Source organism: Coregonus clupeaformis, chromosome 17, assembly GCF_020615455.1.
Source record: "Coregonus clupeaformis isolate EN_2021a chromosome 17, ASM2061545v1, whole genome shotgun sequence".
Classification (NCBI taxonomy): domain Eukaryota; kingdom Metazoa; phylum Chordata; class Actinopteri; order Salmoniformes; family Salmonidae; genus Coregonus; species Coregonus clupeaformis.
In genome coordinates this window covers 21,374,974-21,390,505 of record NC_059208.1, presented here as the reverse complement: position 1 = coordinate 21,390,505, position 15,532 = coordinate 21,374,974, and the positions used below count along the sequence as shown (strand labels likewise).

The 15,532-nt window shown below is 44.4% G+C and overlaps 1 protein-coding gene across 1 annotated transcript in view; it reads right to left on the bottom strand.

Annotated features, from left to right (window-relative positions):
- Window positions 1–15,532, bottom strand: part of LOC121586073 (collagen alpha-1(XIV) chain-like) — a 235,092-nt gene that overhangs the window by 87,097 nt on the left and 132,463 nt on the right. Inside the window, exons 25-27 of the mRNA XM_041902529.2 lie at window positions 10,869–10,943; window positions 8,197–8,336; window positions 6,076–6,199 (exon numbers count right to left, since the gene is read on the bottom strand). Coding sequence (XP_041758463.2) covers window positions 6,076–6,199; window positions 8,197–8,336; window positions 10,869–10,943 — 339 coding nt within the window. The remainder of the gene's footprint in view (window positions 1–6,075; window positions 6,200–8,196; window positions 8,337–10,868; window positions 10,944–15,532) is intronic.

The window sequence follows — 15,532 nt, the reverse complement described above, 5'->3', positions numbered from 1 at the left end:
TCTATACAGCCTGTTGTTAAAGTATGGATGACTATCAGACCATATCTATACAGCCTGTTGTTAATGTATGGATGACTGTCAGACCATATCTATACAGCCTGGTGTTAATCTATGGATGACTGTCAGACCATATCTATTCAGCCTGGTGTTAATGCATGGATGATTATCAAACCATATCTATAAAGCCTGGTGTTAATGCATGGATGATTATCAAACCATATCTATAAAGCCTGGTGTTAATCTATGGATGACTGTCAGACCATATCTATACATCACAGCCTGGTGTTAATGTATGGATGACTATCAGACCATATCTATACAGCCTGTTGTTAATGTATGGATGACTGTCAGACCATATCTATACAGCCTGTTGTTAATGTATGGATGACTGTCAGACCATATCTATATAGCCTGGTGTTAATCTATGGATGACTGTCAGACCATATCTATACAGCCTGGTTTTAAAGTATAGATGACTATCAGACCATATCGATACAGCCTGTTGTTAATGTATGGATGATTATCAGACCATATCTTTGGGGCGGCAGGTAGCTTAGTGGTAAAGAGCGTTGTGCCGAAAGGTCGCTGGTTCTAATCCCCGAGCTGACTAGGTGAAAAATCTGTCGACGTGCCCTTGAGCAAGGCACTTAACCCTAATTGCACCTGTAAGTCACTCTGGATAAGAGCATCTGCTAAATGACTAAAATGTTAATAATATATCATAACTTTTTAATAAATGTCTGTCAGGGGTAGTCAACCCTGTTCCTTGAGTGTAAGGTTTTGCTAATTGTGGGAAAAGTTTAATTTTAGTGTGTAAGCAATCGTAAAAAACTGTAATGCATTGTTATGATGATTTGTGATACAAGATTCATTAATGTATGGAGAGATCATAATCTGTATGTGGACAGAGAACAAGGACAAGACGTGTTATTGGTGTCACGAGTGAGTAACAGAAGGTCAGTGTGCCAAGATAGATTGGGGGCCACTGTTGTTAATCTTAGGATGGGTACGTGATGGAATGGCCTGGCTAGGGTGCCACACGACACCAAGGAGGTGGATGATATGGTGGTAGATGAGTGACAATCAATGATGGTTAGCAACTGTGTAAGATAAAAGTAGATTGGAAGGGCGTTATATAAGCTGAGAGATTTTGTATGGAAGTCATTCAGATGGCAGGAGGCTATGTCCGTACCCCCGTCATTGAATCCAATATTGTGACCATTAAATAATGACAGTCCAATCTCCATCTGTGAAACATACTCTCTTGCATCCTGATCTTTTCAATACCAGAAACTCATCATAACATGCATGGATGACTATCATACCATATCTATACAGCCTGTTGTTAAAGTATGGATGACTATCAGACCATATCTATACAGCCTGTTGTTAATGTATGGATGACTATCAGACCATATCTATACAGCCTGTTGTTAATGTATGGATGACTGTCAGACCATATTTATACAGCCTGTTGGTAATGTATGGATGACTGTCAGACCATATCTATACAGCCTGGTGTTAATCTATGGATGACTGTCAGACCATATCTATACAGCCTGGTGTGAATTTATGGATGACTGTCAGACCATATCTATTCAGCCTAGTGTTAATGCATGGATGACTATCAAACCATATCTATAAAGCCTGGTGTTAATCTATGGATGACTGTCAGACCATATCTATTCAGCCTGGTGTTAATGCATGGATGACTATCAAACCATATCTATAAAGTCTGGTGTTAATCTATGGATGACTGTCAGACCATATCTATACAGCCTGGTTTTAAAGTATAGATGACTATCAGACCATATCGATACAGCCTGTTGTTAATGTATGGATGACTATCAGACCATATCTATACAGCCTGTTGTTAATGTATGGATGACTATCAGACCATATCTATACAGCCTGTTGTTAATGTATGGATGACTGTCAGACCATATTTATACAGCCTGTTGTTAATGTATGGATGACTGTCAGACCATATCTATACAGCCTGGTGTTAATCTATGGATGACTGTCAGACCATATCTATACAGCCTGGTGTGAATTTATGGATGACTGTCAGACCATATCTATTCAGCCTAGTGTTAATGCATGGATGACTATCAAACCATATCTATAAAGCCTGGTGTTAATCTATGGATGACTGTCAGACCATATCTATTCAGCCTGGTGTTAATGCATGGATGACAATCAAACCATATCTATAAAGTCTGGTGTTAATCTATGGATGACTGTCAGACCATATCTATACAGCCTGGTTTTAAAGTATAGATGACTATCAGACCATATCGATACAGCCTGTTGTTAATGTATGGATGATTATCAGACCATATCTTTGGGGCGGCAGGTAGCTTAGTGGTAAAGAGCGCTGTGCCGAAAGGTCGCTGGTTCTAATCCCCGAGCCGACTAGGTGAAAAATCTGTCGACGTGCCCTTGAGCAAGGCACTTAACCCTAATTGCACCTGTAAGTCGCTCTGGATAAGAGCATCTGCTAAATGACTAAAATGTTAATAATATATCATAACTTTTTAATAAATGTCTGTCAGGGGTAGTCAACCCTGTTCCTGGAGTGCCGCAGGTACTGCTGGAGTTTGTTACAACTAGGCACCACACCTGACCAACTGAGCTAATTGATCAGTTCAGTTCAGCCTAAATTCAACACACCTGGTCTTCCAGGTCGGTTAAATCCAAAACAGGAAGTGCCTGCGGCCATCCAGGACCAGGACTGCCTGCCCCTGATTTATTGCATTCAGGAGATGCTAATAGTTGAAATGTGAAACTCTGATAGGACACATTAAACAAAGAAAGAGGAGATAGCCTGTCTTATCTATTCTAAGTCATAAACCTTGACAGAGATAAAAACGTCCTAGACCATTAGCAGTATCGGGGGCATCAGAGACGCCCGTTGAAAGGACGAAGGGAGCAGAAGGAGGAGGGGATCATTGCAAGTCTTTTTTATTTACCGATGTGCATGTCTAGTATCTCTCTGATGTCTAAGGTAATTCCGTAATAGCAGCTTTCTAAAACAGCCTCCCCAGGACATTTCTGAATAAAATATGTCTTGCATGGCTGTGCAGGGCTGAGGCATTACCAGGGTACTTTGTAACACATCTAATATGGAGACAGAGGATGGCTGAGCAGCTTGCTGGCCGGCTATCCATCTCCTTCTCTCTCTCTCTCTCCCTCCCTCTCTCTCTCCAACTCCCTTTTAACTCTCCCCCCGCTCTCTCTCTCTCTCTCCCCTTCTCTCTCTCTCTCCCTCTCTCTCTCCAACTCCCTTTTAACTCTCCCCCCGCTCTCTCTCTCTCTCCCCTTCTCTCTCTCTCTCTCTCTCTCTCCCTCCCTCTCTCTCCCCAACTCCCTTTTAACTCTCCCCCCGCTCTCTCTCTCCCCTTCTCTCTCTCTCTCCATCCCTCTCTCTCTCCAACTCCCTTTTAACTCTCCCCCCACTCTCTTTCTCTCTCCCCCTTCTCTCTCTCTCTCTCTCCCCTTCTCTCTCTCTCCCCAACTCCCTTTGAACTCTCCCCCTTCTCTCTCACTCTCACTCTCCCCTTCTCTCTCTCTCTCCATCCCTATTTGTCTCAGCTGTCTCTGTGAGCTTTATTAGAGCACCTTTCAGTGAAGACGAATGACAGGCAGAGCTAGTGAACATCAGTTTTGTACCAGGTTGAGTTATGTCTGTTTCAACATGGTATTACATTAAACAGAGGTGAAATTGGAATCACAATATCCAGCCAGCCAGGCATGAAGACATGCTGGCCTCTATTACAGCTGTGTGGAGAGTATTGTGGAAGACTGTGTGTGTGTGTGTTTGTGTTTGTGTGTTTGTGTGTTTGTGTGTGTGTGTGTGTGTGTGTGTGTGTGTGTGTGTGTGTGTGTGTGTGTGTGTGTGTGTGTGTGTGTGTGGCTGCAGGGCTCCTGACTGGAATATCACACCATCAATCAAATATGCTCCATCTCAGACATGTGTGAAATGTGTTTCTTGTACATAAATCCTCAGGCTCATTCCGTCATGCCGTCAGCTTCCTTTCTTTGCCTCCTGACTTACAACAAGATCTAAACAACAAGTTCCCAGAAATGATCCTCCTCAACCAAGACCTGAAAGACCTCATCAACAACAACAACAACTGCCTTCCGAGTGGCGCAGTGGTCTAAGGCACTGCATCACAGTGCTAGCTGTGCCACTAGAGATCCTGGTTCGTATACAGGCTCTGTCGTATCCGGCCGTGACCGGGAGACCCATGAGGCAGCGCACAATTGGCCCAGGGTAGGGGAGGGAATGGCCGGCAGGGATGTAGCTCAGTTGGTAGAGCATGGCGTTTGCAACGCCAGGGTTGTGGGTTCGATTCCCACGGGGGGCCAGTATAAAAAATAATGTATGCACTCACTAACTGTAAGTCACTCTGGATAAGAGCGTCTGCTAAATAATGTAAACTACACATTGGGCTGCAGCCAGAAACACAGAGAAAACACAACATCTATTCTAGGTAACCAGGTGAAGGCTAGCCTGAGTTCCTGACCTGTTTGTGCTGTTTTGGCAACTCCATTGCTGTCATTGTCATGTTAGGCGTGGCAGCACAAACAGATCTGGGACTAAGGCTAGGTGCAGGTTACACTGCAATACCTTCTTTGTTTTATTAAACCTCAGACTCTGAATGTGATTGGTGGTTAAAAAAGGACGGAATGAGGCCAGGCCAATCATGTTGATCCACTGTTAGAATCCCCTCACTACAGTATGAATACTATATGGAACACAAAGGGATTATCCCTAATACTAGCAGCTACTGGAAATCAATCATCTCAAGCTCCAAATGGAAAGACATCCAAGCTAAAGCCTTCATGAATAAATGCATAGCGAACATAGTCAAGTCCCATGCAGTCAGATCGTGTGAGTGTGGATGTGCGTGTGTATGTGCTTGCGTGGGTGGGTGGTAGTGTAGACATGTACAGAACACCAAAGGGTCACACCTACAGCTCTACCACCAGACTCACTCCCTGAGAGGGGCCTCAGCTTGCATCTCTGGAGAGAGAGAGAGAGAGAGAGAGAGAGAGAGAGAGAGAGAGAGAGAGAGGGGCCTCAGCTTGCATCTCTAGAGAGAGAGAGAGAGAGAGAGAGAGAGGGACCTCAGCTTGCATCTCTAGAGAGAGAGAGAGAGAGAGAGAGGGACCTCAGCTTGCATCTCTAGAGAGAGAGAGAGTGGGAGGGACCTCAGCTTGCATCTCTAGAGAAAAAGAGAGAGAGAGGGGGGGGCTCAGCTTGCATCTCTAGAGCGAGAGAGAGAGGGGGGGCTCAGCTTGCATCTCTAGAGAGAGAGAAAGAGAGAGAGAGAGAGAGAGAGAGAGAGGGGCCTCAGCTTGCATCTCTAGAGCGAGAGAGAGAGAGGGGGGCTCAGCTTGCATCTCTAGAGAGAGAGAGAGAGAGAGAGAGAGAGAGAGAGAGAGGGGCCTCAGCTTGCATCTGTAGCCAGAGAAAACATCTCCACTGTGGGTAGTCCTGGTAGTCCCTTCCCCCCTGGGGTAGAGCAGAGAAGCTGTATGGTTCACAGCACAGTCACCATGTGTAGACAAGGTGTTTTATTTCTAACACTGCTGCCAGGATTAGTCTACAAACCCGCTGTGCAAACATTGTTTTGGGACAGGAGCAATATGCACAAAAATAAATTCCCAACTGCATAGAATCTCTCTCTTCCTTAGTCATAAGAGTCCCTTTGGGTCTGAATGCGGAATACACTTTGTTGTTAGACTTGTGGTAGAGTTTCAGGAATACATTTAGACACTGTAGATTCCTTCAGAGACATCAAGGGCAGAAACTGAGCTCAAGTGTGAAATTCCTTCTTTCCCCACAAAGGCAACGAGAGGGTGCCATCAAACTAAAACTGTGTTGTTTGCACTGAAAGCACCTGTTTCCACCTCCTAAATCAGGGGAATAAGGAACAGAGCTCGCTGGGACCGACGACCATTCAAGCCGTACTGCTTCTCCCACAGCAGTCAGGGTAACTGGGATGGTGTGTGTGTGTGTCTATGTGTGTGTGTGTGTAAATGTGTGTAGAAGGCTTTAGTACATACCTGTCTTGGTGTTCCCTCCCTTGTATGTGATACGCTGGATGGCGTCGAGCAGCGTTTCCTTGTTAGCGTATGAGTTCAGCTTGAACTCTGTCCTGGCATCATCACTGAACTGTGCTATAGCAACCTGTCACAGAGAGAGATAGAGAGAGAGAGAGAGAGAGAGAGAGAGAGAGAGAGAGAGAGAGAGAGAGAGAGAGAGAGAGAGAGAGAGAGAGAGAGAGAGAGAGAGAGAGAGAGAGAGAGAGAGAGAGAGAGAGAGAGAGAGAGAGAGAGAGAGAGAGAGAGAGAGAGAGAGAGAGAGAGAGAGAGAGAGAGAGAGAGAGAAGAGCGAGAGAGAGAGAGAGAGAGAGAGAGAGAGAGAGAGAGAGAGAGAAAGAGAGAGAGAGAGAGAGAGAGAGAGAGAGAGAGAGAGAGAGAGAGAGAGAGAGAGAGAGAGAGAGAGAGAGAGAGAGAGAGAGAGAGAGAGAGAGATGCTTTCATCACACCCAAAGATGTTTATTACACTGTTTTTGGCAAGGGTTAGGGGTTGTTTATCATTGAACATGAATCTGTTCTAAAAATGATGAAAAACTATACTGAACAAAAATATAAACGCAACATGCAACAATTTCAAAGATTTTACTGAGTTACAGTTCATATGAGGAAATCAGTCAATTGAAATAAATTCATTAGGCCCTAATCTATGGATTTCACATGACTGGGAATACAGATATGCATCTGTTGGTCACAGATACCTTTAAAAAAATGGGCCTCACAATGGGCCTCAGGATCTCATCACGGTATTTCTGTGCATTCAAATTGCCAACGATAAAATGCAATTGTGTTTGTTGTCCGTAGCTTATGCCTGCCCATACCATAACCCCACCACCACCATGGGGCACTCTGTTCACAATGTTGACATCAGCAAACCGCTCGCCCACACACGACGCCATACAAGTGGTCTGCGGTTGTGAGGCTGGTTGGATGTACTGCCAAATTCTCTAAAACGATGTTGGAGGCGGTTTATGGTAGAGAAATTAACATAAAATTTTCTGGCAACAGCTCTGGTGGACATTCCTGCAGTCAGCATGCCAATTGCACACTCCCTCAAAACTTTAGACATCTGTGGCATTGTGTTGTGTGACAAAACTGCACATTTTAGAGTGGCCTTTTATTGTCTCCAGCACACCTGTGTAATGATCATGCTGTCTAATCAGCTTCTTGATATGCCACACCTGTCAGGTGGATGGATTTTCTTGGCAAAGGTGAAATGCTCACTAACAGCAATGTAAACAAATTTGTGCACCAAATTTGAGAGAAATAAGCTTTTTGTGCTTATGGAAAATGTCTGGGATTTTTTATTTCAGCTCATGAAACATGGGACCGACACTTTCCATGTTGCATTTATATTTTTGTTCAGTGTAAGTTGCCCATAAAGAATCCATAACTTATAGTCACATACTGGATGCATGCTTTCATTGGCATCTTAGCAACTATTTTGCAACATCTTTAGAACAGATGTCTCTGTTACTCACTCCCCTTATGTCCCCTTATGAATCTATCTCTGTCCCTCCTCTTCCTTCAATGTGCCGCTTCCCTTCTCTCTCCTCATGTCTGTCTGTCTGTCTGTCTGTCTGTCTGTCTGAGAGCCTAACTACTCTAGCCAGGACCCTCTGCACCTCAGCTCAGATTCCTCCATTACTGAGGACTTTAGTAATGCAGCCTTGTGTCAATAACCCACCAGCTCCTCAGTAATGGGCTGTGAACGGTCTGAAAGAGGAGGCTTGATGAAGATCTATGGGCTCTGTTTGTAATGTCTAGACACCAGTCTATTCCAACATAATGGTCTCTCCCTTGGGACCTGGTTTAGATGTGGGTCTGTTTGGTGATGTTGGCACAGGCTTTCTCTAAACCTAAGCCTGTGTATACTAGACTAGACCAGCCACCCATAGGACTCCTTGCTTTCTCAAACATCAGTGGATGAAATCAGGTTACTGGTAAAAAATGGTCCCCTTCAACAGCATGCATTGGGTTATATTTCATTTATTAATTCATTCATTGTTTACATTATATTTTGACCTATGTGGCTATATTTGCTGAATGCATAACTCTATAATATGGGGGTGTTGTCATTGGTCTTACCTGTGTGCCGTCAGGACCAATCCGATCCAGAGCTCCCATCGTACTGTACAGGAAGCGTATAATCTTCTGGAAGTTGTCGTCTCCGATGCTCCAAGAGCCGTCCACCAAGAAGACCAGGTCAGCTTTGGCTGCCTTACAGACTGGGGAGGGAGGGAGGCAGGGAGCGAGGGAGGGAAATGAGATATGGAACTAGGTTAGAGATGAATTCCAAACACAGAGACAGAAGCCTCAACTCTTCAGTCTCATTACAACAGGCCAGCTGGTAAGCATCACAACTCTTCAGTCTCTTTACAACAGGCCAGCTGGTAAGCCTCAAATCTTCAGTCTCATTTACAACAGGCCAGCTGGTAAGCCTCAACTCTTTAGTCTCATTACAACTTGCTAGCTGGTAAGCATCACAACTCTTCAGTCTCTTTACAACAGGCCAGCTGGTAAGCCTCAAATCTTCAGTCTCATTTACAACAGGCCAGCTGGTAAGCCTCTCAACTCTTCAGTCTCATTACAACAGGCCAGCTGGTGGTGAGTGGTGATGAACTATCCAACTATCTGTCTCTCTGTCTCCTCCAGAAGCTTTATCTACTTACTACTACACAGAGACAGATAAGACTTTCCTTCTTGCTAATTAAAGCTCCAATGTAGCCATTTTTATCTCAATATCAAATCATTTCTGGGTAACAATTAAGTACCTTTCTGTGATTATTTTCAATTAAAATGGTTAACAAAAAAAAATACACAAAATTGCTTCTTAGCAAAGCAAAGACCAATTTCTCAAGCAAGAATGTTGCTAGGACTGTCTGGGAGTGGTCTGAGTGGAGAGAAGAAAACTGAAAACTAGCTGTTATTGGCAGAGAGGTTTGGAAATCTCTTTCTTATTGGTCTATTAACTAATTTACCGTCTGGTGATGTCACAAAGCAGGCCAAAACTCCATCCCACTAAAACAGGCTGTCTTTTCAAAAAAGCTCTTGCACTAAAAGGGCTTTATCATAATTATCACAATTTCACAGTATTATTCCAACCTCATAGTGTGGAAATATATAAAGAAAAACAGGAAAATCAATTTTTTTACTGCGCTGTGCCTTTAATATCCAGTTACTGTATTCTCCGGCCATATACAGACCTCAGCCAGACTGGGAGCAGATTGATCTCTCAGAATGTGAGGAATGACTAGAGCTGGCCAGTCTCTCAGACAGTTAGCTGACACGAATTTAGCCAGTTCTCCAATGCTAGGAAGAAGTATAGCTTGCCGGTCCTTGGCACAAGAAGGACCATAGCTTGCCGATCATTGGCATAAGAAGGACCATAGCTTGCCGGTCCTTGGCACAAGAAGGACCATAGCTTGCCGGTGCCTGGTATAAAGAAGGTTGAGAAACCCTGGGCTACACTCTTAGAAAAAAGGGTTCTCCTATGGGGACAGCCGAAGAACCCTTTTAGATTCTAGAAAGCACCTTTTTTCTAAGAGTGTAGAGGAATGACAAGAGAAATGTCTGGCCTGGTTGATCTTTATTTAAACAAGCCAGAGAGTTAGAATTATAACCTTAAATTGACTGGTACAAACCTCTAGAGGTGGGAGAAATGTGTTTAGTCTTAAGTGCTTAGAATTATAGCAGAGCTCTTAGAATGATGGGAGAGTTCTTAAGGGAAGGTTCTAATGGCAGGGTTCTAATCAAACCGCACAGGAAGTATCGACAGGATGGGAGGAAGGCTTGATACACGGCCAGGCAGCAGTGCATCATGGGGGGATAGAAGTGTGCAAGGCTCTTTCTCAATTTGTCTTTCATCGATTCCTCCCATCCTCTGTCCTCGCCTCCTTCACAAAACGCATTGGAGAAGTTCCAAGGTCCCGCCCATCGGACCTTCTCCTCCAATGCGATTGAGAAGAAGTTGGGGACTTCTGACTTCTACTATTATTAGGAGCTAGAGATAATATCCAAAATGCAATATTCAACTAATCCCCCCTGAAAAAACGACCTTGAGAACCTTGCTGAGAATACACTGATAAAAGCTGAAGATGTTTTCACTCTATTATGATGCTGTAAAAAATCATGTTCTTATTTCTTATTTAATTCACCCTGTGCAGAACTTATACTTATCTCAAATCTGATGATTATGGACCAGGACTTAAACCCCCCAGGGAGCTGTCTGCCTATAATATTTGGTAGTGTGTATATGAAGGTCAGTAAAGGAGAGAGGAAGCAAAGCTTCAGCTAATGTAATAACTAATGTATGCAGATGCTATGTAAATAGCACAGGCAGGAGCTGCTGCTTGTCTGAGACGCGCTGCAAATGTTTGATAAGATGCTGTATACTCCCCAAGACAGAAGAGTTAAAAAGTTGTATTTATCTCCAAAAACTCTTCTTCAGCTGAAAAATACAACTAAGTACCGGTACTTGTTTGGTGATTGTATAATGTGGTTCATTTGGTATACAAGTTAGTCATATTTATAGCTGTGGTACCTCAGCGTGCTGAAGTAAAGGTGAGCTGTCATCAGAGATGTAGTGTGGGTTTGAGAAAGGTCACACTATGCTGGGAACAGCAGGGGAGAGGAAGGTGGACACTGGCAGATAGGGGTGTTGGTGTGTGTGTGTGTGTGTGTGTGTGTGTGTGTGTGTGTGTGCGCGAGTGCGAGTGCGCGTGCGTGTGCGCGGACACACAGTGGCAGCTCTCTCTTACCTTCCTTGGCGGGCGGTATGGTCGGTAGGGGGGGTGACGTGGGGGGTGGTGTCGGTGGCTGGATGGGGGCAAGAACTACAACACACAGAGAGACAAGCACATAAATCATCACAGTACATCCATCACACCTCTGTATCCACACACACACACACACACACACACACACACACACACACACACAAACACACACCTGCCAGTGTCCACCTACCTCACCCCTGCTGTCCCCAAACAATCCCTCTCTTTTGGATAAGGCAGGGAGGTTTTGCTGTGGTGAGTGATGGTAGTGAAACTGTCTATTTTTAACAGCAGCAGCAGTATCAGCAGTAGCAGCAGCCTTGTAAAGTACTCCTGAGGGAGAGCTGCTATCTGTATCCCTGACACTTAGTGAGCATCTCCTGTCCCTAAACAGACCAGTTCTCCCCACCTCGTTGCCTTGCCAATGGGCTGCATCATTAGCCTGCTATTGTTGTTTCTAAGTGACACTCGTGCTGCAGGGACTGACGCTGTATCCAAAATTACACCCTTTTCCCGTTATATATGTAGGGAGTAGGCTGCTATTTGGGATGCAGCCTAAGAGGAGGTGAAATTAGTTGTGACTGGTGCTCGGCCAACAGAGAGCAGCTATGGGGGGAATATTTAATTTACCAGACAAAAGGAGAGAAAGCATGCTTTGTCTTGACTGAGCTGAGGTGATCTACAGGCCAGTCAGTCGCTAGGTCACAACAACCATTCAAGGTAATGGGAACAAGGCTGCTATCTGTGGGCGATTGCATGGGCTGGACGAACGGTGGAATGATCGGTTCTATGGTGGATCTATGGCTGCCCACTGCTTTCAGCCTCACATGATTGACTCTTCCGTTTCAATGGGTTACATACAGTATGAAATCTCATCTTAATTTCTACAGCCAATAAATCCAATCCAATGTTCATAGCTGGTAATTATGTTCTACTCCCATAAGAGAGACTCTGAGTGAAGTTGACACCTAGGTGTTGTTTCCATGATGAGAGTGTTGAGGTAAGATGGTACATACGTGTTGTGTCCATGATGAGAGTGTTGAAGTAAGTTGGTACATAAGTGGTGTGTCCATGATGAGAGTGTTGAAGTAAGTTGGTACATACGTGTTGTGTCCATGATGAGAGTGTTGAGGTAAGTTGGTACATACGTGTTGTGTCCATGATGAGAGTGTTGAGGTAAGTTGGTACATACGTGTTGTGTCCATGATGAGAGTGTTGAGGTAAGTTGGTACATACGTGTTGTGTCCATGATGAGAGTGTTGAGGTAAGTTGGTACATACGTGTTGATTCCATGATGAGAGTGTTGAGGTAAGTTGGTACATACGTGTTGTGTCCATGATGAGAATGTTGAGGTAAGTTGGTACATACGTGTTGTGTCCATGATTAGAGTGTTGAGGTAAGTTGGTACATACGTGTTGTGTCCATGATGAGAGTGTTGAGGTAAGTTGGTACATACAGTGGGGGAAAAAAGTATTTAGTCAGCCACCAATTGTGCAAGTTCTCCCACTTAAAAAGATGAGAGAGGCCTGTAATTTTAATCATAGGTACACGTCAACTATGACAGACAAAATGAGGAAAAAAATCCAGAAAATCACATTGTAGGATTTTTTATTAATTAATTTGCAAATTATGGTGGAAAATAAGTATTTGGTCAATAACAAAAGTTTCTCAATACTTTGTTATATACCCTTTGTTGGCAATGACACAGGTCAAACGTTTTCTGTAAGTCTTCACAAGGTTTTCACACACTGTTGCTGGTATTTTGGCCCATTCCTCCATGCAGATCTCCTCTAGAGCAGTGATGTTTTGGGGCTGTCGCTGGGCAACACGGACTTTCAACTCCCTCCAAAGATTTTCTATGGGGTTGAGATCTGGAGACTGGCTAGGCCACTCCAGGACCTTGAAATGCTTCTTGCGAAGCCACTCCTTCGTTGCCCGGGTGGTGTGTTTGGGATCATTGTCATGCTGAAAGACCCAGCCACGTTTCATCTTCAATGCCCTTGCTGATGGAAGGAGGTTTTCACTCAAAATCACACGATACATGGCCCCATTCATTCTTTCCTTTACACGGATCAGTCGTCCTGGTCCCTTTGCAGAAAAACAGCCCCAAAGCATGATGTTTCCACCCCCCCATGCTTCACAGTAGGTATGGTGTTCTTTGGATGCAACTCAGCATTCTTTGTCCTCCAAACACGACAAGTTCTATTTTGGTTTCATCTGACCATATGACATATGACATTCTCTCAATCCTCTTCTGGATCATCCAAATGCACTCTAGCAAACTTCAGACGGGCCTGGACATGTACTGGCTTAAGCAGGGGGACACGTCTGGCACTGCAGGATTTGAGTCCCTGGCGGCGTAGTGTTACTGATGGTAGGCTTTGTTACTTTGGTCCCAGCTCTCTGCAGGTCATTCACTAGGTCCCCCGTGTGGTTCTGGGATTTTTGCTCACCGTTCTTGTGATCATTTTGACCCCACGGGGTGAGATCTTGCGTGGAGCCCCAGATCGAGGGAGATTATCAGTGGTCTTGTATGTCTTCCATTTCCTAATAATTGCTCCCACAGTTGATTTCTTCAAACCAAGCTGCTTACCTATTGCAGATTCAGTCTTCCCAGCCTGGTGCAGGTCTACAATTTTGTTTCTGGTGTCCTTTGACAGCTCTTTGGTCTTGGCCATAGTGGAGTTTGGAGTGTGACTGTTTGAGGTTGTGGACAGGTGTCTTTTATACTGATAACAAGTTCAAACAGGTGCCATTAATACAGGTAACGAGTGGAGGACAGAGGAGCCTCTTAAAGAAGAAGTTACAGGTCTGTGAGAGCCAGAATTCTTGCTTGTTTGTAGGTAGCCAAATACTTATTTTCCACCATAATTTGCAAATAAATTCATAAAAAATCCTCAATTTCCTCAATTTGTCTAAAATAGTTGACGTGTACCTATGATGAAAATTACAGGCCTCTCTCATCTTTTTAAGTGGGAGAACTTGCACAATTGGTGGCTGACTAAATACATTTTTTCACGTTTCATCTTCAATGCCCTTGCTGATGGAAGGAGGTTTTCACTCAAAATCTCACGAAACATGGCCCCATTCATTCTTTCCTTTACACGGATCAGTCATCCTGGTCCCTTTGCAGAAAAACAGCCCCAAAGCATGATGTTTCCACCCCCATGCTTCACAGTAGGTATGGTGTTCTTTGGATGCAACTCAGCATTCTTTGTCCTCCAAACACGACGAGTTGAGTTTTTACCAAAAAGTTATATTTTGGTTTCATCTGACCATATGACATTCTCCCAATCCTCTTCTGGACTCTAGCAAACTTCAGACGGGCCTGGACATGTACTGGCTTAAGCAGGGGGACACGTCTAGCACTGCAGGATTTGAGTCCCTGGCGCCGTAGTGTGTTACTGATGGTAGGCTTTGTTACTTTGGTCCCAGCTCTCTGCAGGTCATTCACTAGGTCCCCCCGTGTGGTTCTGGGATTTTTGCTCACCGTTCTTGTGATCATTTTGACCCCACGGGTGAGATCTTGCGTGGAGCCCCAGATCGAGGGAGATTATCAGTGGTCTTGTATGTCTTCCATTTCCTAATAATTGCTCCCACAGTTTATTTCTTCAAACCAAGCTGCTTACCTATTGCAGATTCAGTCTTCCCAGCCTGGTGCAGGTCTACAATTTTGTTTCTGGTGTCCTTTGACAGCTCTTTGGTCTTGGCCATAGTGGAGTTTGGAGTGTGACTGTTTGAGGTTGTGGACAGGTGTCTTTTATACTGATAACAAGTTCAAACAGGTGCCATTAATACAGGTAACGAGTGGAGGACAGAGGAGCCTCTTAAAGAAGAAGTTACAGGTCTGTGAGAGCCAGAAATCTTGCTTGTTTGACCAAATACTTATTTTCCACCATAATTTGCAAATAAATTCATTAAAAATCCTACAATGTGAATTTCTGGATATTTTTTCCTCAATTTGTCTGTCATAGTTGACGTGTACCTATGATGAAAATTACAGGCCTCTCTCATATTTTTAAGTGGGAGAACCTGCACAATTGGTGGCTGACTAAATACTTTTTTCCCCCACTGTATGTGTTTCGGGTCGTTGTCATGCTGGAAGACCCAGCCATGACCCATATTCAATGCTCTTACTGAGGGAAGGAGGTTGTTGGCCAAGATCTCGCGATACATGGCCCCATCCATCCTCCCCTCAATACGGTGCAGTCGTCCTGTCCCCTTTGCAGAAAAGCATCCCCAAAGAATGATGTTTCCACCTCCATGCTTCACGGTTGGGATGGTGTTCTTGGGGTTGTACTCATCCTTCTTCTTCCTCCAAACACGGCGAGTGGAGTTTAGACCAAAAAGCTCTATTTTTGTCTCATCAGACCACATGACCTTCTCCCATTCCTCCTCTGGATCATCCAGATGGTCATTGGCAAACTTTAGACGGGCCTGGACATGCGCTGGCTTGAGCAGGGGGACCTTGCGTGCGCTGCAGGATTTTAATCCATGACGGCGTAGTGTGTTACTAATGGAGAGGTTGGAGTCTGTTTGATTGAGTGCGTGGACAGGTGTCTTTTATACAGGTAACGAGTTCAAACAGGTGCAGTTAATACAGGTAATGAGTGGAGAACAGGAGGGCTTCTTAAAGAAAAAATAACAGG